The sequence below is a fragment of the Sorex fumeus genome, unplaced genomic scaffold, assembly GCF_029834395.1.
Source record: "Sorex fumeus unplaced genomic scaffold, SorFum_2.1 ptg000036l, whole genome shotgun sequence".
Lineage (NCBI taxonomy): Eukaryota > Metazoa > Chordata > Mammalia > Eulipotyphla > Soricidae > Sorex > Sorex fumeus.
In genome coordinates, this window is record NW_026606093.1 from 23,175,086 (window position 1) to 23,201,244 (window position 26,159).

At 59.4% G+C, this 26,159-nt stretch overlaps 2 protein-coding genes across 3 annotated transcripts in view; one reads left to right on the forward strand and one right to left on the reverse strand.

The window, feature by feature from the left end:
* The window catches only part of TSPAN11 (tetraspanin 11), a 271,039-nt gene that overhangs the window by 90,393 nt on the left and 154,487 nt on the right, over positions 1-26,159 (reverse strand). The window lies entirely within an intron of this gene.
* Positions 1-26,159, forward strand: part of TSPAN9 (tetraspanin 9) — a 170,754-nt gene that overhangs the window by 69,364 nt on the left and 75,231 nt on the right. The window contains exon 3 of one of the 2 annotated variants that reach the window (XM_056117861.1): positions 24,851-24,930. In XM_056117861.1, coding sequence (XP_055973836.1) covers positions 24,868-24,930 — 63 coding nt within the window. In that variant the 5' untranslated portion in view covers positions 24,851-24,867. Of the gene's footprint in view, positions 1-24,536; positions 24,931-26,159 lie in introns of those variants that run through there. The other variant, XM_056117860.1, reaches the window with a different exon arrangement.

Consider the following 26,159-nt stretch of genomic DNA (forward strand, 5'->3'; position numbering starts at 1 on the left):
CACTGGGGGGGATCTTACAGGGTCATGTGACTCCGGAACACACTTCTCCACTGACAGACCCCCTGTCTCTCCTCACAGCACACGTCACTTGTTGGCACCCGCTCAGCACATTTCCATCTTGGAAGGGGTAATCCGAGTGTATTTCCTGCAGCTGGATAATCTCTCTGGCCAGGTGTGGCTCCCTGCAGAAAGGAACTGGTTCTGGATTTCATGCCTCGAAAGTGCAAATTCCCATGGGCTCTCAGTTCTCGCTCTGAGACCCTTGTGGGCTGTGCGCTCCGTTAACGCTTCAGGGCTGTGTTTCTCAGGGCCTGCAAGCCAAAGTGTGTGTGTGTGTGTGTGTGTGTGTGTGTGTGTGTGTGTGTGTATGCATGTGTGTGTATGCGTATGTATATGTGTGTGTTTGCAAGTGTATATGCGTGTGTACGCATGAGTGTATGTGTGTATGCATATATGTGAGTACGTGTGTATATGCGTGTGTATGCATGTATGTGTATGTGTGTGCGTTTGTGTGTGTCTGTGTGCTTGTGTGTGTGTGTCTATGTGTTTGTGCATGTGTGTATGTGTCTATATGTGTGTACGTGTATGTTTGCATGTGTATGTGTGTATGTACATGTGTTTGCATGTATGTATGTGTATATATGTGAGTACGTGTGTGTATGTGTATGCATGTATGTGTATGTGCGTGTGTATGTGTGTCTATGTGTGTGCACGTGTATATGTGTATATGTGTGTACGTGTGTGTTTGCATGTGTGCATGTGTATATATATGAGTACGTGTTTATATATGTATGCACGTATGTGTATGCATGTGTGTGTCTGTGTATGTGTGTATGTGTGTACGTGTGTTTGCATGTGTATATGCGTGTGCATGTATATGTGTGTATGTACGTGTGTTTGCATGTATGCATGTGTATATATGTGAGTACGTGTGTATATGCGTGTGTATGCATGTATGTGTATATGTGTGCATGTGTGTATGTGTGTCTATGTGTGTTTGCATGTGTATATGTGTGTGCATGTATATGTGTATGTATTTGTGTGTGCATGTGTGTATTACATGTGTTTGCATGTGTGCATGTGTATATATGTGAGTACGCGTGTATGTGTGTATGCGCGTATGTGTATGCATGTGTGTATGTGTGTCAATGTGTATGTGTGTACGTGTGTTTGCGTGTGTATAGGTATATGCATGTGTATGTATGCATGTGTGTGCTCACACAAACACCTGAAAAAATATTCATGGGGGCTGGAGAGAGAACTCCGTGGGCTGAGCGTGTGCTTTGCATGCAGAAGGCCCCAGGTTCCATCCCCGGGCACTGCCTGGTCCCCTGAGCACAGCTGGGAGCAAGGCCCACCCCCCCCAACATAAAGCCTCAGCAACCTCAGCTGTGACCCTAAAACCAAACCCAAAACAAACAGGTTTCTCACAAAGGATCAAGTGAGATACATTCTGGTCGTTTTTGTTGTGATGTTGTCTCTCTCTTTTTTAAATACTCTACCTGACCCACTAAACTGATTTCATAACCCGTTAATGAGTAATGACCTGCACTCTGAGAGGCACTAATCTGGGAGTTGCTTCGGATGAAAGCAAATGGATACAATTAGCCAATTAATTCATGTGGGTCAGAGTCGCACATCTATTATAGCTCAGATGCCTTCCTTCTTGAAAGGGGGATTTTTCTCTCCTTTGTCACTGGTGTCGCCAAAGGCAGTGCCTGTCAGCTGGGAAGCTGGGGCTGTTCCCACGGTCCTGTCAGCCCTTTTTCAAGTGAACACGGGCCGGGAAAGGCCTCCAGGGCTCAAACACGAGCTTGGCGTGTGGGAAGGTGGGAGCTCATGCCTCTCATGAGTAATCCCTGAGTACCGATGGGTGTGCCCCCCCCCCCCCCAAGAAGCAATAAAAGACGCTTGACCTTAACTCCTTAGACAAAGGAGTATTATTTGGCGGGGGCGGGGGAGCACAGCTGGCAGTGCTCAGGGGTCTCTCCTAGTAGTGCTTGGGGACCATATGTAGAGCTGGGAATTGAGCTTGGGTTGTCTGCATGCACGGCAAGGGCTTTAACCCCTGTACTATCTCTCTGACCCAATAAAATGACAAGCGGGCTGGAAAGGTAGTACAGGAGTTAACGGGCTTGCCTTGTATGTGACTGACCCTGGTTTGGTCCCCATGATAACATGGTCTCTGGCGCCAGGTTCAGCCCTGGAGGAGCCTGACCACTGCCAAGATGTCCCCGGGAATCCCCAGCACCATGGCACTGGAGCAGCATCCGATACTTGGACCCTTGCGTTGAACTGCCCAACGCGTTGGCTAATAATTGCTAGTGGGGACCTGAGCCTCCCCTGTAGGATAACACTGTTTTGTCCTTCCTCGGGTAGCTTAGGTTTATCGGGTCACACCCATCTAAGGACACTGAACTTGTATTGTAAGCAATGTCCTTTCTGTGTGGACACAGGAAGACAGTTAATATTATGCTTTGTAACTTGGGAGTTGACTGACTCCGAATAATATTTACTCCTGGGCATCTGCTTTCTTGACTCAGTTGCCCTTAGGTCCTAGCACCCCAAAAGCAGGGTCCCGACGAGGGACTGAATGAACCCAGGGCAAGCTGTGAGCTACCCTGGCATCGAAATGGGCCAGGCCAAAGCGCCATGATACTCAGCTATAAGTTGAGGGCATGATCATGGCTCCTCTCCACTGCATGGGAGACTGTCACCTCGCCCCCTGTAAATAGGAATAAAGAGCCCTGGTATGCAAATTTGCTAATTTATTCAACTTTCTGGCATATCGAATACTCTCGGTAGCTTGCCGGGCTCTCCGAGAGGGGCGGAGGAATCGAACTCGGGTCGGCCATGTTGGCCGCGTGTAAGGCGAACACCCTACCCGCTGTGCTATCGCTCCAGCCGATATGCCAGACACAGTAACAACAAAGTCTCCAATGGAGACGTTACTGGGCCCGCTCGAGCAAATCGACGATCAACGGGAGGGCCTTTACCTTTTACCTTACCTTATTCAACTTTCATTGAGTATTTTCAAGATTGAGCAGATTAGCAAAGTGAATACATTCAGCAATTCTTTCTTTTTCTTTTTTTTATAAAGACCATTGGGTTTTTTATTTGTGGAGGAGTGTTGTTCGTGTTTTGGACCACACCTGGCAGTGCTCAGGTGTTACCTGGCTCTGCACTCAGGGCTCACTTCTGGTGGTGCTTGTGGGGCCATGTGGGATGCTTGGGGATGGAACCCGGGTCAGTTGTGTGCAAGGCAAACACCCTCCCCACTGTACTATTGCTCTGGCACCATTCAGCAGATTCTTTTTTTTTTTTTAATTTTTATTAGTGAAACACTGTGAGGTACAGTTGTAGACTTACAAATTTTTGTGCTTGGGTTTCAGTTATACAATGATCGAATACCCATCCCTCCACCAGTGCCCATTCTCCACCACCACTGATCCCAGTATCCCTCCCACCTCCCATCCCCCCATTCCACCCCGCCTCTGTGGCAGGGCATTCCGATTTGTTCTCTCCCTCCTTTTGGGTTCTGTGGTTTGCGAAAGAGGCATTGAGTGGCAATCGTGTTTGGTTTATAGTCTACTTTCAGCATGCTTCTCCCATCTTGAGAGGATCCTCCCAACACCCTTTATTTGGTGCTCCCTTCTCTATCTGAGCTTTCAGCCGATTCTTGAGTCGGACCTGAGAGTTCAACCCAAAGAGAATTCACCCCCCCCCCCATTTTTTTTACTTGTTGGGTCACACCCAGTGATGCACAGGAATTACTCCTGGCAGTGCTCAGGGGACCATATGGGATGCTGGGAATTGAACCCGGGTCAGCCGTGTGCAAGGCAAACACCCTCCCCACTGTGCTATCCCTCCGGCCCCCAATTCAACCCTTTCTTGCCCTTAAGCATCTTTCCTGGTGAAGGTGGAGAAGGGCTGGCAAGGGAAGTGGGACTGCAGTAGAGACTCTAGCCAAGGCAGGTCAGAAAGGATGACTTGGAGTCCCAGGGAGTTAGGAGGCGACCCGGAGGAGATGCCGCTTGGTGGGGGCTTGCAGAGGGCACAGGAGTCAGAATGCAGTCAGAAAGCTGGTGTGCTCGGCAGAGCAACTTGGAGAGAACTGGAGAGAGAGTACTGTCTCTGCACTTCTAGTCCGATAGGATGTTTGTCTTACATTCAGCTGACCCCGAATCAATTCCCGGCACTGCATATGGTCTCCAGAGCCCCGCCAGGAAGGAGTGATTCCTGAGCACTGAGCACCACTGGGTATGGGTCAAGAAACAAACAAGAAAAGGAAGAAAGAAAGAAAGAAAGAAAGAAAGAAAGAAAGAGAGAGGGAGGGAGGGAAGAGGGAAGGAGGGAGGGAGGAAGAAAGAAGGAAAGAAAGTCCTATCCAAACAGACCCAAACTAACAAACTTGGAGAGGCTTTAAAGTTGGGACACTTGGGGCTAGAGCGATAGCACAGCAGGTAGGGCGTTTGCCTTGCATGCGGCAGACCCAGGTTCGATTCCCAGCATCCCATAGGGTCCCCCGAGCACCGCCAGGATAATTCCTGAGAGCATGAGCCACGAGTACGCCCTGTGCATCGCCGGATGTGACCCCAAAAGCAAAAAATGTAATAATAACAATAATAAAGTTGGGACCCCATGAGGAGAAAGTATCTTAGCAAGTTGGTCGTGAGGGCAGCTGTGGAAGGTCTCGGCTGTGGACAGGAGCTGGGTAATCGTCTCTCGTCTGTTTGGTGAAGAGCAGATGTGGAGAGAAGCTGCACGGAGGAGATGATGGCACGGAGAAGAGGGAGGGGTGGTGACTGGGCCTGGGGCCGTGTTTAAACCTGCGCATCAGGACAGAAATAGCAGAAGAGTCCGAGGACTCGCCCTGGGCTCCTCAGGGAAGGGACGTTGCTGGCGAGGATGCTCGTCACTCATCAGGAAGACCGGAGCGGGAGCCTGTGGGGGAGAGAAGGGAGGCGGAGGCCCACGGTTGTGGGCCATGTGATGGGGACAGACAGACGGAACAGACCCCGTCCCAGCTCTGGTCTGGGTGGCTCATCACGTGGCACGGGACGCAGGGTGAACCGTGCAGGCGTGTCGTATGGATTGGAGAAAGTAGATTTATTTATTTATTTATTTATTTATTTTTGCTTTTTGGGTCACACCTGGTGATGCACAGGTGTTCCTCCTGGCTCTGCACTCAGGAGTTACTCCTGGCGGTGCTCGGGGGACCCTATGGGTGCTGGGAATCGAACCCGGGTCGGCCGCGTGCAAGGCAAACGCCCTCCCCGCTGTGCTATCTCTCCAGCCCCGAGAAAGTAGATTTAGAACCCTGACAACAAGTTCTCAGTAAACAGCGTGTGTGGGTCTGTGTGTGTCTGTGCGTGTGCGTGCTTGTGTACGCGCGCTCCGTGCACGAGTGTCTGTGTGAGTATGGCTGAGTGCATGTGTGTGCGCCCTGTTTTATTTTGGGCTACACTGAATGGTTCTTGGGGGCTCCTCCTGGCTCTGTGCAGTGCTGGGGTTGAACTCCGGCTCCGGCATGCAGAATCTTGGCTCTTTGATGCTCGAGGCCGGATTTGCTTCGGCTTCTGTAGATGTTTGCTACTGTTGCTCTGTGTATCGAGTTGGGTGCAAGAATTCAGGGTTCAACTCTCAAGGTCATGGGTGTGTCCTTGAACCCGTCACTCCACTGCTCTGGGTTTGGGGGGGGGTGGCCTCACTTGAACGTGGACCAAATCAAACTTGATTGTCTGTTTCCTCCGCCCGAGTGGAGAAACCTCCTGAAACCATCAGCCAGTTGGGAGAATAAATGTATCCCCACAGCGGAAGATGGCATCGGGACTTATTTTTTTTTCTTTCTTTTGTAGGTTGGTTGTTTATTCTGTGTCTAGTGACCACACTGCCTTGTCAGGATGTTACTGACTCATTGGCATTCGTGGACTTTTTTTTTTAAATATGAATAAATGGACTGGAGCCATAGCACAGCGGGTAGGGCGTTTACCTTGCATGTGGTCAACCCGGGTTCGAGTCCTCTGTCCCTCTCGGAGAGCCCGGCAAGCTACCGAGAGTATCCCGCCCGCACGGCAGAGCCTGGCAAGCTCCCTGTGGCGTATTCGATATGCCAAAAATAGTAACAACAAGTCTCACAATGGAGACGTTACTGGTGCCCGCACGAGCAAATTGCTGAACAACAGGAGGACAGTGCTACAGTGCTATATGAACAAATAATTATTTTAGGTCATCCAAGGGTTTTTTCTTTTTTTTTTTTTTAATAACTGTGAGCTACCCTTACAAAGCTCTCACTCATGTTTGAGTTTCAGTCATCCAATGATCGAACACCCATCGTGGACTTTTTTTTTTTGCTTTTTGGGTCACACCCAGCGACGCACAGGAGTTACTCCTGGCTCATGCACTCAGGAATTACTACTGGCGGTGCTCGGGGGACCATATTGGGATGCTGGGAATCGAACCTAGGTCGGCTGCGTGCAAGGCAAATGCCCTACGCTGTGCTATTGCTCCAGCCCCATCATGGACTTTTTTGAGGGATTGGTTTGGGGGCCAGATCCGGATGTGCTCAGAGCTGACTCCCGGTTCTGTGCTCATGGCAGTGCTTAAGGGACCATATCCAGTGTCTGGACTGAACTGGGGTCCGTCGCGTGCAAGGCGAACACTCGAACAGCCCTGTCCTGTCGCCATTGTCATACTCATGAACCTTTTGAATGAGAAAATTAAAAAAAAAAATAAAGGCAGAACCTTCCAGATTGTTCAAAGCAGATCATTAGGATTTGAACTCACAAGTCTGCCCCCTCAGGGACGGAAGGTTCCTTTCTCTTTGCTTTGGGGGCCACACCCAGTGATGCTCAGGGCTGACTCCTGGCTCAAGCACTCAGGGATCACTCCTGGGGGACCTCAGGGGACCTTTTGGGGTCCTGGGGATCAAACCTGGGGTTGGCCGCGTGCACAATGAGTGCGCTAACCATTGTACTACCTCTCTGGCCCTGGGTGAAAGAAAAAGTCAACAGCATATGCTCCCAGCTGCCCCGTCTCCCGTGGCCTCTCCTTGGATTTGTGAAGCTCAGGGCATCAAAGGCAGCTCAGGCTGATGCGCTTGTGAGACCCAGGCTGGTCTGACACTGCTCAGGATGCCGTGTGTGTGTGTGTGTGTGTGTGTGTGTGTGTGTGTGTGGTGTGGTTGGGGGGGTCTCACATGGCCTCTGGGGGCAGGTGGAGAGTGCTCAGCGCCCACTGCGTGGATGGAAGCAGCATTCCTGCCAAGCGTGGCTTCAGGGACCGGAGAGAGTATAGAGCGGAGGGCGCTTGCCTTGCATCCGGCTGACCCGGGTTCCATGCCCAGCATCCCATATGCCCCCTCCCCAGCCCCCAAGCCCAGGAGTGATCCCTGAGCACAGAACCAGGAGTCAGCCCTGAGCACTGCAGGGTGTGCCCTGAGCGCCTCCCCGCTCCCAGATCTCAAAACCAAACCCAGAACAGCTTCAGCCTGGTGCCGTTTGAAGCTTTTGGGTTCCGTAGAGCCGGGGGCTTGGTGCGTTCATTGATGACTCTGTCACCCACTGTTTCTCTGCCCCCCCCTTCCTGGGTGCCAGGCTGGGGTGGGTGCTGGCAGCTCCGCCTGGATCAGATGGAGCGACTCGGCCGCATTGGCAGCCCGGGAAAGGCAAGGAGGAGAGTGGGCAGGCTGGCGAGGGAGCCGTAGGATGCTGCATGAGTAACAGCGGAAAGGATGGGCACGTTTGGCGTGGCGAAGCGAAGGTTCCGGGCACACCAGCGGGTGCCTTCAAAGGCTGGCACCCGGGGGAGGAACTGGGCCTCTGGTTCTGTGGGAGGGTCCCAGCAAGGCTATGTTGGGGCTCATTGGGCTATCTATGAAGAGCCGGGTGGGTCAGACGCCGCCCTGGCTGGGCTCAGGGATTACCAGTCCTGGGTGGGGGGCTGCTTGTTGATTGTCCTCACTATTCATGAGGGGATGGGGTGGGGTGGGGTGGGGTGGAGAGGAAGGGGGAAACTGAGGCACAGACCAACTTGGCAAGAAGTAGACTTGGCAAGAAGTAGAGCTCAGATTGGCTTCAGATCATCCTGACTACGTGGCCCGACACCCCCTATGTCTCAGGGCAGGAAGTTGGCGGAGGTGGGGGGGGCTCAGGTAGGCGTTAGAGTTGTGGGGAATGCCAGTAGTTTCTGCAGGACCAGGTACTCGGGCTGTCTGGCTCCCAGGAGAGCCCTGGAGGCCCATTTTGCGGATGGGAAGACTGTGGCTCCCAGGGGTTCCGAGGGTTGCCCAGAGCCACAGGGCATCTCCGAGGCAGAGCTGGGTGTCACCTGGCTCTCCTGCTCCCCAAGGTGACCCTTTGCTTCCCCTGCCTCCTCGCTGGGTTTCTTTCCCGCCCTTGCCCTCCCCCCTCCCCCCACCGCATGGGGTAGTGGACTGCCTGTGAGGTCCCGGGGGTGCCTGGACTCGGACCCACAGCCGCGGCCAGGGTCCAGACTGACCGAGACACCAGACCTTCTGGTGCACTGTGCATGCAGGCACATCTGGGTCAGGGGCCCGTGTGTCCCGGAGGGCCTGCGGGAGTGTCACGTTTGCCTGTGCTTGTGTGTTGTGGGCATGCGTACACGCGTGTTGTGCATACACACGTGTGCGTGTATGTGTCTGTGCGTGCACATGTGTGTCAGAGGTGTGTTCCAGAGGGCCGTTGAACTGTTTGCATGTGGACATGTGTATGTGTGTTCATGTGCTGTGCTCCTGTGTGTCTGTGTGCATGCACGTGTGTGTGTGTGTGTGGGGGGGGTGTTAGAGGTTCTGTGGGTCCTGGAAGACCTTTGGGGATTAGTGTGTTTGCAGTCGTATGTGCACATGTGCATGTGTGTGTGATTGTGGCACACAAGCACATGTAGTAGATGTGATGTGTGTGTTGTGTATATACACTGTGTGAGTGTACATGGATGTGTGTATGTGAGAGGTATTGGGGCTGATGTGTTGGCAGGGGTGTGTGTGTGTGTGCGTGTGTGTGTGTGCATGTGTGCGTGTGGACACGTGTGTGAGTGATGTGCTGTAGGCTGGCGTTTCTGGCAGCTCCCATCCCGCGGGCCCCCGAGGGACGCTTGTGCCTCTCCAGGGCCCCTGCCCGCCCCTTGTCTGCTCGGCGCAGGGGCAGCGGCTGCTTTGGGAAGGTGGGCTGCGAGGAGCAGATTAGGGAAATTAATTACACGATTAATTCACCCAGATCAGACAGGCTTTCTGCTTGGGAGATGCTTGCTTGATGGAACGAGGAAACTGCTAATCTGCTGCTTCCGGTGCTGCTGGAGGGCGGGGGGCCTCGGAGGGGGCGCTTGGCCGAGTCCCCGCTCGGGGTTCCCTGGGCTGATCGCCTTGCTCCTGCCTGGCCTCCCTCGAGGAGGCTCTCCCTTGCCTCTCTCTCTCTCTCTCTCTCTCTCTCTCTCTCTCTCTCTCTCTCTCTCTCTCTCTCCCCCTCCCTCCCGTGATTGGCGCCCTTCTCTCCCGTCCATATACTGCCAGAACCAACGAGGCTCGAGGGCCAGGCCTGGCTCATCCACGCAGCCAGCGCTCGGGAGTGGCCGAGGGGCTTGGCCGGAGCCCCCTTTGGCTCCCTTTGCCGGCAGCTGAAGGTCCATTTGCGGAGAGGAGGGTGGGAGCGTGTGTGCTGGGATGTGGCTGGGAGTGTGTGTGTACGTGTGTGTGCATGCGTGTGTGTGCATGTGTGTGCGCGTGTGTGTGTGTGTGCGTGTGTGTGACGGGGGGTGGGGGTGCTCTGTAACTGGGCCAGCTGTGTCCAGGGAGGGGATGCTAAATGAGGCCCGGAATTGGGGCAGGTTGGCAGGGAGACAGGACCAGACGCCCGTTGAGTTGAGGCGGGATGTGGACTTGGGGTCAGCCGCGGGAGTCCTGAGGGGGTGACAGTCATCCCGGGGGAGGCTGCGGGCATTGCTGGGGCGATGGCCTGGCTGATGGCACAGCCGCTGGAGCTGGTGGGAGAGTGCAGAGCCACGCCCGAGCGACCCGACCCCCGTCACTCTTTCTTCCTTCCCCTCCGCGGCTGACAGGCTCCTGCGGGCAGCGGGGGCTCTGCCAGGCTGCTGTGACGTCACCCGACAGCTACGTTGGGGCTCCCTCGGACGAGGACCTGGACGTGGTTCCTCAGGAGCTGCCCGCAGGGGACCGTGGGGAAGGGGGTCACACACCCTCCCCCACCCCCGGCCGCTTCCATGCTGGGAAACTTGTTCCAGGCAAGGGGATCTGTCAGTGGTGGGCGGGTGAGAGGGAAGACCAGTGGCTACTCCCACTGGACCTGGGGCGAGTCCAGCAGCAGGCCGCTCGCCTTGCATGTGGCCAGCCCCGGCTTGATTCCCCGGCTCCCCACCGGGAGTGAGCCCTGAGCGTTGCGAGGTGGGACCCCAGGACCAAACGAAGCCCGTGACCACTTCTGCACCCTTCTGGAAAGGGGGCGGCTGGAGAAGTCCCTAGTGGCCCCAGGACCTGGCAGCAGCGGGGGCAGCAGTGTGCGGGCAGGACCACAGCGTGTGAGAGAGCACCGGGCTGGGACAGGCCATTCAGCCCACGGCCTGGCACGTGTCTCTTCAATCACTTCCTCGGCCCCGGAGGTCACCATATGCAAAGCCCCTTGCTTTTTGGGTTACTCCTGACTCATGCACTCAGGAATCACTCCTGGCGGTGCTGGGGGGACCCTATGGGATGCTGGGAATCGAACCCGGGTCGGCTGCTTGCAAGGCAAAACACCCTACCTGCTGTGTTACCGCTCCAGCCTCTGCAAAGCACCCCCAGAACAGCTCCTCTCTCTCCTGCCAAAGCTCCCTCCTGCCCCAGACGCAGACGCATGTACCCCTCTGGGTGGATTTAAGCCAAGAAAGGGGGCAGGGGGCCTGGAGAGATAGCACAGCGGGGAGGGCGTTTGCCTTGCACACAGCCGACCCGGGTTCAATTCCCAGCATCCCATAGGGTCCCCTAAGCACCGCCAGGAGTAACTCCTGAGTGCAGAACCAGGAGTAACCCCTGTGCATCGCCGGGTGTGACCCAAAAAGGAAAAAAAAAAGAAAGGGGTCAGGGGGGAGAGAAGAGCACCAGGTAGGTGATCTTGGGCAGACTCATAGCCTTCTGGAATCTTCCTCCATTCAGAAAATGCAAGGAATCCCTGCCCCCACCCCCCAGGTGGTAAATCTGTCTCTTGAAGAAGTGGGTGGCGTTTGAGGCCTGGAGATGGATGAGGAGCTGGGAGCGAGGGCCCCTTCCAGCCCCCTAATCACAGCACCTCCTGGAACCTCAGGGCTCTTTCCCGATGCTGATGTGGCTTAAACTGAGCAATTAGATCAGCTGACTGTGGCGGAGAGCCGCCAGGGCCACCCGGGGCAGGTGCTGCCCGCTTGCTTTGCCGTGACCTGCAGGGCGAGCTGGCAGCCGGGAAGAGCTCGAACCTGGGCACTGAGGGCCCCTGAAAGGAGAGTGACTGGGAGCAGGGCGGGCACCCCCAAGGCAGAGGACACAGGGCGACACTTCCCTGGCCCTGGGGTCGCAGTGACCCTCCCGGGGTCACACCCCAATCCCCAAGCCCTGTGACTGGCGGATTGCTTGTTTTCCTCAGCGTGGAAGCCCACATGGGTCAGCAGATATGTCCCATGGTGGGGGCAGGCGACCGATCTTGCCAGCGGGGAGACCCGGAAGGCCCCGTCCCTCCCAAGGAGGCTGGGGAGGGGGTGTGCAGGAGGATGAGCTCGCTGGGATTGAGGCTGGCCGGGCCTGATCACGGCGGTTCAGTTCGTGTCTCGGAAAGGAGCGAAGTCCCCACAGGCCTTGGGGGGGGAGGGGGCACGGCTGGCCGGACCCTTCTGCGCGCATACCCCCCACCCCCACTGCTCAGTCTTTGTGGGAACTGCTGGGGTTAGCGGGGGTGGGGCTTGCACTCCTGCTCACACTCAGCAGGGTGGGGGGTAGGGGGGCCACATTCAGAGGTGGAATCAGGGGCCACCTTTGACTCACTTTGCCCATGGTTGGGGGCTCCTGGGATGGTGGGATGCCCGGAAATTCCCGCCTCTCCCGAGGAGGCTGGGGAGGGGGCGTGCAGGAGGAGCTCGGCTGCCCCCACCCCCTGTCCCCGAGATCCCCAGGACAGACTCCGAGTGAAGCTGCTCACCCACCTCCCGCCCGGGCGCCAGCCCGCCGGGGCTGCAGGCTACAGCCAGGGCCCGCGGTGCTTAAAATAGCAGTGTGAGCTGGCCGTTATGCCCGAGGCCGGGGGCCGCCCCGGCTCTCACCGCTGGCATGGAAGACGCGCTTGGGGTGTCTTCTAGGGCCAGCGTGTACAGAGGGGGCAAAGGACTCGCCTTGAACCCGCCCGCAGGCTGCTCACGGCAGGACTCAGAGCCCTTCAGATCGGCGGGCGCTGCCCCTGGTGTGGAATTGGCCACGAGAGTCTCATTCCAGCCCAGGGAGGCACCAGGAGGACCGGGAGAGCACTCACTCATTCGTTCATTCATTCATTCCTTCATTCATTTTGGGGGGGAGGGGGTCACACCCAGCAATGCTCAGGGGTTCCTCCTGGCTCTGCACTCAGGAATCACTCCTGGTGGTGCTCACGGGACCATATGGGATGCTGGGAACCAAACCTGGGTCGGCTGCGTGCAAGGCAAACGCCCTCCCCGCTGCTGTGCTATCACCCTGACCCCTCCTTCATTCATTCTTTCAGAACTGATTGAGCCTCTGCCCTGTGCAAGGGCCGTTCTGGACTGTGTAATCCCACACGGGGCAGAATGGCTGGATTTCTGGCCTCGGGAAGCTTCATTCTGGTGGGGGGAGGGAGCAGGAGAAAGCAAGGAGGAAGGCTTGGGGGGGCTGGGCGGGGGCAGAGAGATGGCACAGAGCTTAAATTAGCCCAGGCCTGGCATGTGGCTGACCCCGGTTCAATCCCCGGCATCACAGGCTCCCCTAAGCACTGCCGGGTCCAGCCCTGGACGCCCCCAGTACTGCCAGCATGGGCTGGGTCATTCCTGGCATGGCAAGGCCGAGCAGCACTGCCTCCCCGCCCCCCACTTCCCCGATGATTGCACTGAACAGTTTGGTCGGCTGAGACTAGCTGGGAGGGCCCCTGGGCCTCCTGAACACCGTTTGCCCCAAATACAATCACTGTAGCACTGTCCTCCCATTGTTCATCGATTTGCTCGAGCGGGCACCAGTAACGTCTCACAACAAATTGTGAGGCTTGTTGTTACTGTTTTGGGCATATCGAATATGTCACGGGGAGCTTGCCAGCCTTTGCTGTACTGGCGAGATACTCTCGGTAGCTTGCTGGGCTCTCCGAGAGGCATGGAGGAATTGAACCCGGGTCGTCCGCGTGCAAGGCAAACACCCTACCCACTGTGCTGTCGCCCCAAATACAATCAATAAACAATACGCACTTATTTTATTTATTTATTTATGTCAATTTTTTGTTTTTTGGGTCACACCTTGTGATGCTCGGGGGTTACTCCTGGCTCTGCACTCAGGAGTCACTCCTGGCGGTGCTCGGGGGACCCTATGGGATGCTGGGAATCGAACCCGGGTCGGCTGCGTGTAAGGCAAATGCCGCCCCCCGCCCCCTCCCCACTGTCTTAACACTTTAAAAGATGACTGTGCTGTAAGAACTGGCAAGAGAGATGGTGTGTGTATCGTGTGTGTGTGTGGGTGAGGGGTGGCATAAGGTTTGAAATGAGGTGTTAGGGGAAGTGTCATTGAGAAAGTTACATTTGAGCTGGGATGGGGGATCCTGACATGAGAAACAGCAGGTGAGGCTGGAGCAATAGAATAGCGGGTGGGGGTCTTGCCCTGCAGGTGGCCAACCTGGGTTCCATCCCCAGCATCCCATAATGGTCCAGGCACAATTCCTGAGCTCAGAGCCAGGAGTCCGTCCTGAGCACTGCTGGGTGTGGCCCCAAACAAAACAAACAAATCCCAGGGACCGCCTGTGTGTCCCGGGGTGCGCTGAGCTTCTGCCTCCGTCGCTTGCCTGAGTACTTGGGAGTGTGGCGTCTGTTTCCCTGTGAGCCATGAGACGGTGCTGAGCGGGCAGGACCTGGTCCACCTTGTGTTTCACGGGGACAGAAGCTGCCTTGGCCCGCCTCCTCCCAACTGGGGGGGCTGCAGGGCCACCCACAGCCCCACCCCTTCTCCCAGATGTGTGAACCTTACGCTTTGGGCAGACTCTTCCTCCTGGGGAGTTTGTGGAGGTGGAAACGTGCTTTGGGGGTCAGGATGGCCCTGTCTCCTTGCCTGAAACTTAGTTTTTTTTTTTTTGCTTTTTGGGTCACACCCGGCGATGTTCAGGGGTTCCTCCTGGCTCTGCACTCAGGAGTGACTCCTGGCGGTGCTTGGGGGACCCTATGGGATGCTGGGAATTGAACTTGGGTAGGCCGCGTGCAAGGCAAACACCCTCCCCGCTGTGCTATCGCTCCAGCCCTGCCGGGACTTTTCTGGGGGTAGATTTTGACAAGGGTGAAGGTGGCTGCTTGCCCTGGCACTCAGGAGCCTTTATAAGGCGCCGGGAACCGCCTTTTTTTTTTCTTTTTGGGTCACACCCGGCGATGCACAGGGGTTACTCCTGGCTCTGTGCTCAGGGGACCCTATGGGATGCTGGGAATTGAACCCGGGTCGGCCGCGTGCAAGGCAAATGCCCTACCCGCTGTGCTATCTCTCCAGCCCCCGGGAACCGCCTTTAACCGTTTTGTCACAGTGCCAGAACCACGTGTCCCCGCATCTTGTGGCTCTCCTCTCTCCACTGGGCCCCGGGTTTGTCCCGGGCGGTGCCAGGGATGGAATCGAACCTCTCCCACTGCCTCTCTGCCCCTTGAGTGTACTCCGCTGGCGTTTGTTGGGCAGGGCCTGTGTGTGGAGGCAGAAGGCGGCATCCGTGCCTCGGGGGTGCCAGCGGACCGGGAGACGCAGGCAGGGGTGGGGATGGGCAGACGCCGTGGGCTTCTGGCACCTGCGTGCACCCACGCCTGTCCCGCCTTGCGGGACCCTCAGGGAAGCAGACCCCGTGGGTGCCTGGGAAGCCACGGGGCAAGACAGCTACGGGGCTCGGGAGTCAGAAAGGGTTCGGCCTGGGGGCGGAGCGAGAGTCCAGCCTCAGGCGTTTGCCTTGCACGCAGCCGCTCGGGTTCGATTCCCGGCATTCCATCCTGAGCACTGCAAGGAGTGGTTCCTGAGTGCAGAGCCAGGAGGAACCCCTGAGCATCTCTGGGTGTGATCCAAAAAGCAGGAAAAAAATAAAGTATAGATTCTGGGGCTGGAGCTACAGCAGACAGGACGCTTGCCTTGCACTTGGCCTGTCTGGGCTCATCCCTGGCGTCCCATATGGTGCCCTGAGCACTGCCGGGAGTAATCACTGAGCACAGTTAAGAGCAAGCCCGAGCACCACCACCGGGTGTGGGTCCCCCCCTCCCATACTCCCCCAGTAAGGGAAAGTGTAGGTCCTCCCGCGGCCAGTGTCTCTCATGGACCAGCTCCGTCCCTTGCCCCCAAGTTTCCTTGTCCCCACTGAGCTCTGTGGCCGTGAGTGGTGCAGATCCCGCAGGCGCCAACCCCGAAGTCCCTGTGTCACCCGGCAGTCTCTGTCCCAGCATAGTTGCCTGGACTCCCCTCCTGCCTTTCCTGAGGAGGACGACCCAGCTTCTGAGCTGCCTTTTCCAGGAAGCCTTCCCTGATAGGCCAGCTCTGTCTGGGCACATCTTGGGAGCCCCGCGTGTGCAGCCTGCTGACACGTGCCTAACCCCTCCTGTCCTCAGCTACCCTTCCACCGCCCGACAACGGTGCCCTGCACCGAGGCTTGTCTCCCCAGAAGCAGGCCCTGTGGGAGGGGGGGCCCGGGAGGAGCAGGTGTGCTCAGGGAGTACCAGGCGGGAGTTCCTGGCCCGCCTGTCTGGCTCTTGAGAGTGACGGCTGGCAGGGGTGGGGGCCATTTCCCAGCTGAGGAGGTGATGCAGATGTGCCCCTCCATCTCCTCCGGGGAAACCTCTGTGGCCTGGACCTCGGACTCGGACCCAGACTTCCAGAGATGGAACAACTCCCACACTGGCCCGACTTCATCCAGCCTGTATGGTGCCCCTGTGGTCCCCAAGTAAGAAGTGACAGGGCAGTGTGTGTGTGTGTGTGGGGGGTGCTCGTGTTTATGGACAGCTGAGGGATCTGCCGGGGGGGGGGCCTGCTGGGGCCCAGGTCGGGGCGCTGCCCTCTTGCTGCTGCTTCCTCCGCCACCCATGGGTGTGGGCGCGAGCAGGTGTGCGCTGGCGCCAGGCCCAGGGGTGAGTGACTCCGAGTTCTGGGGCGCTGCAGAGATGGCCGGGTCTGGCGGGGGACCCTGGGGAGGGCCGGCAGTGGGTGACCTCGCGAGGTGGGCCTGCCCAGGTGGTGGGGGGCCCCGTCTTCCCCGCTCCTCCAGTGGCGGCCTCCTCCCCCGTTCTCTGAGGGCTGCCCGAGTGGCTCTGGTGAGTTGTCTTCTCAGGAATGTTTTTGATTGGTTTGTTTGTTTACACACCCGCTGCGTTCAGGGTCTTTACCCGGCTCCGTGCTCGGTTCGCTCCTGGTGAGGCTGGGGGTGCCGGGTGGGGGCTGTAGAGTGTTGTCGGGTGGAAGCAGGGTCGGCCTGCAGGGTGAGTGCTGTCCCCCCACCCTCGACGGTCTCTCTGGCCCCGGCAGGCATGGCAGCCCCATAAAGGGTGTCCTGGAGCCAGGCCAGGAGCGGGTTGGGTCGGGGGTCCCTCGGCGGGGGCAGCATCGACAGGAGCCTTGAGCAGATGTAAAGGCAGCAGAGAGGGGCCCGGGCTGGGAGGGACTCCGAGGCTGGGTGGGGAGTGAACTAAGGGAGGGAGGGGGGGAGGGAGGGAGGGCTGTGGAGGGCCGGGGCGGGTCACCCTGAGGGGACCAGTGGAGGGTTAGAGCTGGTGAGGGTCTGTGGGGCGCCTCTGGGACTCTCTCCCAGCGTGGGGGGCATCTGGGGGACACGGACAGCAGCTTGGGCACATCTGGAGGGAACGTTGCAGGGACATGCGTGTGTGTGCATGTGTGTGTCTATGTGTGCATGTGTGCATGTGTGCACGCGCACGTGTGTATACGCATGTGTGAACGTATGTATTTGTGCATATGTGCGTGTGTGCGTGTGTGTATGTATGTATGTGTGTACACATGTGTGTGCATGTGTGAACGTATGTATTTGTGCATATGTGCGTGTGTGCATGTGTGTATGTATGCATATGTGTACGCATGTGTGTGCACGTGTGAACGTATGTATTTGTGCATACGTGTGTGTATGTGTGCATATGTATGTGTGCGTGTATACGTGCGTGCATTTGTATGTGTGTGCATGTTTGTGTTCATGCATGTAAACGTGTGTCTGTGTGCGTGTGTACGTGTGTATGTGTGCGTGTGTGTGCATGTGTGTTTATGTGTGTATGTGTATGTGTGTGTATGTGTGTGCATGTGTGTATGTGTATGTGTGTGCACACACACGGATGCAGTGACTTTTCCACCTGCCTAGCACAGTGCCCCTCACACCTGCTGGGCGTCTGGCCCAGATGCCGATGAGGCTTGGGGTGAAAGACGGGACTCACTAATGCTCCTGAAGAAAAAAAAATGAAGGGTCCTGAGAGGGGGTGGGGGGACAGCGGGGCGGGCGGGGCCAGCAGGCCCTTCCCAGCCGCACCTGCTGGAGACTGTTGATCCGGGTGGGCGGGGCAGTCCCGCTCCTGGCCTCCTGCCCCTCCAGCTGTGAGCCAGTGGCCCCTTAGAGCATGCCTTGGGGGTGTCGCCTGGCTGTGCTCCAGGAACACCCTGTGGGCCCCCCTCCCTTGCCTTGCAGGAGCTTGGAGGGGAGTTGGGGGCCGCCTTTGGGGACAGGGTGTCCGAGAAGAGAAGCTTCTCGAGGGAGCCACCTGCACTAGAAAGTCAGCCCAGGGGGTGAGAGGGCCCCGGGCAAAGGCTAGAGATAAGACGCTTGGACGGGCCCTTTCTGGCAGCCGAGAAGACCAAGGAGGGCGGGGGCGGGGCAGACAGAGGGCCCCCCACCCTCAGGGAACTGGCACACACCCGTGCCCTTCCTTTCACGCCCGCTTTGGGTGAGACCTTGTTGAGTCTGCTCGTCTCGGCCCCCCTCAGAGGCGGGCCCGCCCTGCCGAGGGTCCGCTTCCTGCCGGCTTCCCTGGGGGACTCATCCTCACCCCAGCACTTAAGCTGTGGCTCACAGCTCCCCGTCTGCTTCACTGAAGGTGAGCACTGTGTTGGAAATAAAGTTATGGGAGCCGGAAAGACCGTAGCGCGGGGAGGGCGCGTGCCTGGCATGTGGCTGACTCGGGTTCCCCCCCTTCCAGCACCCCAGATTGGCCCCGAGCCCACCAGGAGGGGTCCCTGGGCACAGAGCCAGGAGTAAACCTGATCGGCACCGAGTGTGGCCCCCAGACAAGCAAACAAAAACACTGATCATCGGGGCTGGAGCGATGGCACAGCGGGGAGGGCGTTTGCCTTGCACGCAGCCGACCCAGGTTCGATTTCCAGCATCCCGTGTGGTCCCCTGAGCACCGCCAGGGGTAATTCCTGAGTGCAGAGGTAGGAGTAACCCCTGTGCATCGCCAGTGTGACCCCAAAAAATAAAAAAAGAAAACAAAACTGAAAAAAGACTGACCATATCGCTGCCGTCGGGCCAACGCTTGGGACACATCTACGTCTTGGCCCAGCCGCCACCTGCCCACTGGCCCCACTGCCCTCTGGCTGTCCACAGCACTCAGGGGAGTTGGCCGCATCTCCACGCTCATGGCCCTGGGCAGGGAGGCCACTCACTCCAGAGGCCACCCGGACCCGAGTCACATCCTCCCAAAGCCCAGAGTGTCTCTGTGACGGTCTCTGGTACGAGCTTTGCTCTCCATGGTGGGCTGCCGTGTGCATGTGCCCGGGGGTACGTGTGCCCGGGGCGGGGGGTAGCTGGAGGCCTCTGAGCGGGCACTGGGTGCTTGGCGGGCAGGGACCAGCGCCCGGGTGAGAGCCCTGAGCTCTCAGCTGCGTTCCCTAGCTTCCTGCTCTCCAGCGTGCAAGGGCCCTGCTGGTGGGCCCATTTCCTGAGCAGGTAAACTGAGGGATTCCCTGTCATGGCCAGTGCCACCACAACATCTCAGGAGTCACAGAGTATGGGCTGACCTTGTACATGATCACCCGCCCCGAAGTAGGGAGCAGATCCCCGCTCCCCTGGGGGCCCTCAGAAAGCCTGACTCCCCTCAGGGTAGGGAGGGGGCCGGTGTGACTTATCCAACACCCCCCCCCCCCCCATAGTCTTTCCAGCCTGTGTCCTGGGCTGGGGCTGGGGCCTGGCTCTGGGCTGGTGATCCATGACCCTGAACCCCCACCCCTGCCTAGTGCCGAGTCTTCACCAACGCCTCCTGGCCGGACTCCTCCGTCCACTCCTTTTGCCGCCCTAGGTCACTGGTTTGCCCAGCCACAAAAAAAGGCCATCTTCCCAGCTGCCAAAGAAGAGATCCCAGATGTGGAGTTTAAAAAATCAGGCTGAGGGGCTGGAGCGATAGCACAGTGGGGAGGGCGTTTGCCTTGCACGCGGCCGACCCGGGTTCCATTCCCAGCATCCCATTGGGTTCCTCCCAGCACTGCCAGGAGTAATTCCTGAGTGCAGAGCCAGGAGGAACCCCTGAGCATCGCCGCGTGTGACCCAAAAAGCAAAAAAAATAATAATAAATAAAATAAAAATCAGGCTGATGTGAGCTGGTCTTTGCCTGCCGCCGGCCTGGGGCCTGGCCCGCATCTGGAGAAAGCTGCCTTCCTGAGGCCCTTGTCCCAGTTGTCTGCCTTCATGGGCAAGCCACCCCCTTCTGAATGCCACTGTGTCTGCACCCTGGCTGCCAGCCGGGACTCCTGGGGCCCGGAGCCTGTGTCCCCTCTGTGGGAGAGTGACTGGGAGGGATGCTGGTGTCAGGGAGCCGGCTAACCCAGGACGGTGCTGTCCCCCCACAACGGGAGCCAACTCCACATTCCCCGAGTCAGCAGAGATGGTGCGTCAGATCTCACCAAGTCACCGCTCAGCCTCCCCTCCGGGGATTCAAGACTTTCTGTGCGTGTGTGTGCGTGTGCGTGTGTGTGTGCGCAAGCGTGCGTTAAAAAAAGGGAAAAGGCAGCCCTGCCTTGTTCCCAGGCTCCAAGATGCTCAAGGACAGCGTGTACCTGCCCGCTCTTCCGAGCACAGTGCGCGGTGGTACTTCAGGAAAGGGCTGGGGTCAGCGTCTCGGGTGGCTCCTGCCGCACCCCAGATCTCAGGCACCCCCAAAAGCTGGCCTTCTTCACCCGGCTGCCAGCTTCTGAAGGCCCGGGTCTTAAGAGCTTTGCCTGGCTGGAAGGCTCCAGGGTGGGATGCCACCTTTTCACGGGTTCCGGCAGGCTGCCTAGAGGGTGTCCATTCCCAGTGGGCCAGCGCCTTCCCAGAGCACCCACAGTGCCAGGCCCAATGCCTGGACTCCCTCCTGTCCACCCCGCCCCCAATGCCTGGAAAGCCCATCTCTGCAGGGAGAGCCCGGGGTCCCTGCAGGCTGGATTCTGCCATGGAGGGCACCAAGTCTCACGTGGCTCCACATTTCTCCAGGTATGGCCTTGGAGCTGGGGGTGAAAGGCAGGTCTTGGAGTTGGGGGTGGAAGACAGTTCTGGTCTTGGAGTCAGGGTGGACGGTAGGTCTCTTCTGCCGGATCATTGACTCCGTGCCTGTGGATAATAATGGATAAAGGATTATGCTTTGTGGGTCACACCCAGCGATGCTCAGGGGTTACTCCTGTTTCTGCACTCAGGAATCACCCCTGGAGGTGCTCAGGGGACCCTATGGGATGCTGGGAATCGAACCCGGGTCGCCACGTGCAAGGCAGACGCCCTCCCCGCTGTGCTGCTGTGCTAGCGCCAGCCCCGCTCACAGCCCCCGGGTAATGGGTCAGGAATGGCTGGTCGGTTTTTGCTGGGAGGGAGGAGGAAGGAGGCCTCCTGGCTTAACTGCCTTCCTGAGGCCCTTGTCCCAGCTGTCTGCTTTCATGGACGAGCTGCCCCCTTCCCCCCTCAGGGTATGCTCCTGGGCGAGACTGCTGCAGATGACCAGGCCAGAGCTCCCCGCATCCCCCCCCCCCCCCCGCACCCATGACCTCTCATTGGAACACACTTTACCCAAGAGACATGAACTTTGACGGCACGCTTTCCTGATCTGTACATGGGGTGGGGGTGGGGGGGGAATGGAGACCGTATCCATCCGTATCCATTTCCTCCCGTGTTGTGAAGAGTTACTGGCTTCTAGGCGCAGAGCTTGGGTCTGGGACGCTGTAGAATCTGGCTTGCGAGGCTGGAGCGCTAGCACAGCGGGTAGGGCATTTGCAATCGACCCGGGTTCGATTCCCAGCCATAGGGTCCCCCGTGCACCACCAGGAGTCATTCCTGAGTGCAGAGCCAGGAGGAACCCCTGTGTATCTCTGGATGTGACCCAAAAAAAGAAAAAGAAAAAGGAATCTGGCTTCCATTTCTCTTTCTCATGCGTACTAAACCGGAGGCCCTGACTCATGTGACGTTTTCTTAATGGACTGGCAAGGGGACCCGCTTGGCACGTGTGACCAGCAGGGAACAACAGAACTTACACCAAATGTGATGGGGCTGAGGTGCCAGGGAAGGAGTTTGGGGCACGAATCTGTGTGTGATCTGGGAGGGATGTGGAACCGTCCCAGGGAGATGAGAACGATTGGGAAAGGTGCAGAGGGGCCGGAGAGATAGAGGTACATGTGTGTGCCTTGCACGCGGACGTCTTGGGTTCAATCCTGGGCATCCCATATGGTCCCCCAAGCCAGGAGCAAATCCTGAGGACCACCGGGTGTGACCCACCTCCCTTCCCCCCAAAAAAGTGAATCAGTAGAGAAGCCCTTGAAAGGCCATGTTGACACCTGAGTCAGGTAATAACAACCTCGGTATTTTTTTCTTGGGGAGGGGCTCCCAAACTTTGGAAGCCTGGGTTCGGGGTAGGGGTTCTTGGCCAGTCAGCCCCACGGTTCCATGCAGGGGCCTAAGAATATGGTGCTAGGTACCGGCTCAGGCCCTGGAGTGCCAGTGACAACCTGTGCTACCTGGTGGACTGGGGGTGTCCAGGGCCACCCCTTCTGGTGCTCCGGGACCAGGGGGTGCTGGGGATGGCACTGGGGCCCCGTGGATGCTGGGACCCCTGCCCTGCTCGGTCCAGCCGGTGCTCCACCTCAGTGTTTATGGCCCTGAGGCTCTCAGCTGGTTCTCACCCAGCCTCTGCGGGGGCGGGGCTCTGATCGCCCCTCACAGCCCAGAGCAGGGGAGCAGAGCTCAGAGTCGATCACACCTGTACATGGAGCTGGAGGGAAGCCCTTGCTTCCTTCCTCCAGGCTGCCTCCTCACGGGATCCTGAGACACATCAAACGTGTGACGTCACAAGTGACGTCAGAGAGCGAGGGTGACGCCGGAGAGCGAGGGTGACGTCGCAGCTAGAACCCACGGGGCTGAAGACGATGCCCTGTGGGAAGTCGCTGACTGAGGGGGGCTCACCCCTGAGCCCCACCACCTGTAGGAGAACAAGTGACATTGAGTCTCATGGGATGGGGGGCTTCCGGCTGAGCAGCGGGCCTTTCGGCATACATAGTAGGGCCCCTGATATTCAGGCTTTGGGGCCACACCCAGCGGTACTCAGGGGACCATATGTGGGGGGGTCGAACCCCGGTGGACTGCATGTAAGCAAGTGCCTTACACGCACTGCCACCTCCCCCTTGCAGGTTCCTTTCAAGAAGGGGGCAGGGGCCTCTCATCATCTCAGCATTCTAGGCTGCAGGCAAGGGGGGTACTTGCGCTGGAGGTCTCTGCTTCTGCGGGGGGCCTGGGGCGGCCGCGCCGCATCCCGTGGGAGCGCGAACGCCTGCTGGGGTGCGGGGAGGACGGGCTTCTCCCGGGCCCCTCGCGCGCCCCCCGGAGGCCCCGTTCCGCGCTGGAGGCCGGAGCGCAGCTGCGGACCCCGCGCGTGGTGCCTTGCCGCGGGGCGCAGGGGCTCCTCACCCCCCAAGTCTCCCGCTCGACTCAGCCCACCGCCGCGGCCCCGGGGGCGTCCGTGCGGACTCGGACACGCGCCCCGGACCGCAGGGACAGCGTCAGGACTGGGATGGGGGGGGGGGGGGTTGCTCCAGGCTCGGGCCAGTTCTTGGCGCTGTCCGAGCGGCCCCTTCGGTGTCCTTCTCCCGGGGGAGGGCCCCTCGGTGTGTGTCCCCGGGTAACTCCGACGTCGCCCTGGCCATAGGCGAGGGCCTGGGGCCACCCGGACCGGGTCCCCTGCTCCAGCCGGCCGGGCGCGCGGGGGCGGGGGCTGGCGCAGCTGCAGGAGCCGCGCGTGCGCGCAGGGGGCGGGGAGGGCGCGCGCGCCGCGGAGGGCCCCCCCGGCAACGTTCCCACACCTCGCGCCTCCCCTGCGGCCCCTTCTCCCCGCGCCCCGGAGCCAGAGCCACGTGTGCAAACGCCGGGTGTGTGTGTCTGCGTGTGTGTGTGTGTGTGTGTGCGCGCGCGCGTGTCTGTGTGTCTCTGTGTGGGTGTGCACGCCAGTGCGCGCGCGCGCGGCTGGGGGGCCGCGCACCCCGAGTCGGGGACAAGCCCCCCGTGTCCACAGGGCGCGGCGGGCAGCTCCGTAGCGGCTGGGCTGCTTTCCCGCTCCGGCCAGCCCTTCCCAAACCTCTCTCCTCTAGCTCGCTCCCTGGGGTCGGCGTTTCCTCCAAGCCCGGCCCGTTGGCGGGGTCGCGGCTCCCAGGGCTTTCTTTGCCCCCCCACCCCCCCACCCCACCCCCAGCTCCGGAGCCCTTGACATTTAGCGCGGCTTCGCGGGGCACTCGTACCGGCACCCAGCAGAACGCTAATCCGATTCAAGATCTGGTGTCATTGGGGAAGGGGGAGGCTGCGCCCCCCGCAGACCCGGCCCTCATTGGTCGGATGCAAAGCAGGAGGCGGGCCCGGGGTGCGGCAGGGGGGCTCCGGGAGACCTCAGAGTCGCGAGTCGGGGCTGGGATTTCGCAGGGAAAGCCCGGCGCTTGCTTGCAGCGGCCGATCCCTCGGCACCGCCGGGGCCGCCGGGGCGGACGGGCCGCTCCGCAAAGTCCTTCGCGGGCCGAGAGGAGGCGACGCGCCCGGCCAAGTGCCCGGCGCCTCGCGTGGAGCGGCCGGTGCACCCCCGTAGTGGAGGGTGCTGGTGCTGGTACTGGTGCTGGTGGGAGCAGTGCACGCTCGAACGCGAGACATCAGATCGCAGCTCCCCGCGCCCCCCGCCCCCGGAGACGCTCAGTTCCGCGGCCCAAGCCCGTCCGAGAGCGCACGGAACCGCCGCGCCGCAGAGGCGCCGTCCGAGCGGCGGTTGCAGCGGCGGCTTTGGGCAGCAGCAGCCCCGGGAGCCCCGGGAGCCCCGGGCGCGGCGCCTGGGGGGCGCGCGCAAGGCTCTGCCCCCCCGCCGGGCAGCCCCTCGGACCCCCGCCGGGAGCGATGCCCCCCGCCCCTCGCGCGCCCCGGCGACGAGGCGAGCATGGAGAAGTCGAGTAGCGAGGATTCTTCGATCCACCGGAGTCCATCTTTGGACAGCAAGGACTCGGACTTCGCCAAGCCGTCCACCTCGGGCCGCCCGTTCGGCCGCGGCTTCACGGCCGGCGCCTTCTACGGCACGGCGGGCGCCCGGGGCCCCGGCCGGGCCGAGGCGAGCGTCAAGACGGACAAGTACCATGCGCCCCGCGGCAGCAAGTACGTGGTGTTTTACCTGGACCTGTCCTTTGTTTTCCTCCTAGAATTTAAGAAGTGCAACATGGCCAGGGGCTGCCTGTGCTGCGTGAAGTACATGATGTTCCTCTTCAATCTGATATTCTGGGTAAGTCCCCGCGGCGAGGCGCGCCTCCCGTGGCCTCTTCCTCGCCCCCCGAGCGCGCCGAGCCGATCCCTGGCTCCCTCCTCTCCCTGGCGCAGCGGCGGCGGCGGCGGCGGCAGCATCGCCCGGGCGCGCAGTGCAATGCTCAGCCGCCCCTCTCCGGAGGGGGCTCCAACTTGCCCGTCTTCCCGGAGACTCGCGCTACCCCACCCCGCAGGCTGGCAAAGTTTGCCTCCGCACCCCGCCCCCCACCCCAGGCTGGCACAGCCTCCCGCGGCGGGGGGCATCCTGCTGAAAACGGCGCGGGAACCGCATTCTTAAGGGCTGTCACCTGAGTTGCAGACAGCGGGCGCGGGGATGGTTTGCTGACTTGCGTCCCTTACTCCTCGGGAATGCTCGAGAAGACCGTTCTGCAGCCTTTTTAAAAAAATTTTTTTTTTTTAGGGGAGGGAGATGGGGCCCCGGTGGAGGTCACACCCCTCCCCCCTCCTTTCCTTCAGTGAATTCCGGGGAAAGGAGGGGGAGCGCCCGGCCCGAGCAGAGATACCGTGCCCCTCTCTCCGTGGACTGCACCCCACACCCTCCGCTGCCGCACCCTAACTGCCTCTAGAGTTAGGGCTTGTGCGGGAAGCAAGGGTGAGGGGTTGCGGGCAGCTGCCTTTGGGGGATTGCCGTGCCCTGGAGACGGAACAGGCTGCCTGTGACAAAGGGAGACAGTGGGGGCCTGCGCCCCCATCCCTTTGCTTCCTGAGGGATGATATTCCAGAGAAGGTGGCAGGGGGTGGGGCAGCATGATTTTTTTTTCCCCCTCTGATTCTGGAGACTGTGTCTCTCGTGCAGTAAGAGATCCTGGTAAGGCCGATCTCAAAAACTTCTTCAATTCCTAATTGTTCCCGCATCCCGACTGCTGCCTCCGTCCGCCTTGTCTTTCCCAGAGTTGGGACTGCCGAACACAGATGTTTGGCTCTGCCCCAGGCTGGTCCTTCTGCCTGGCCAGGTGCCGGTCAGCTGCCCCTGATCCGGCCCGGAGGAGTCCCAGGGAGCAGGAGAGAGTCATTCAGCCCGATTCTGGGGAGAAGCAGTGGCCGCTTTGCTCTTCAGTGGAGTGACCCACTTTAGTGGAACAACGTGTGTGTGTGTGTGTGTACACATGTGCATGCCTGCATGTCCACAGGCACCCAGGCTTCCTAGAGAGGGGCACGCTCGCTGAGGTCTAAGCCGCTGTCCAGATG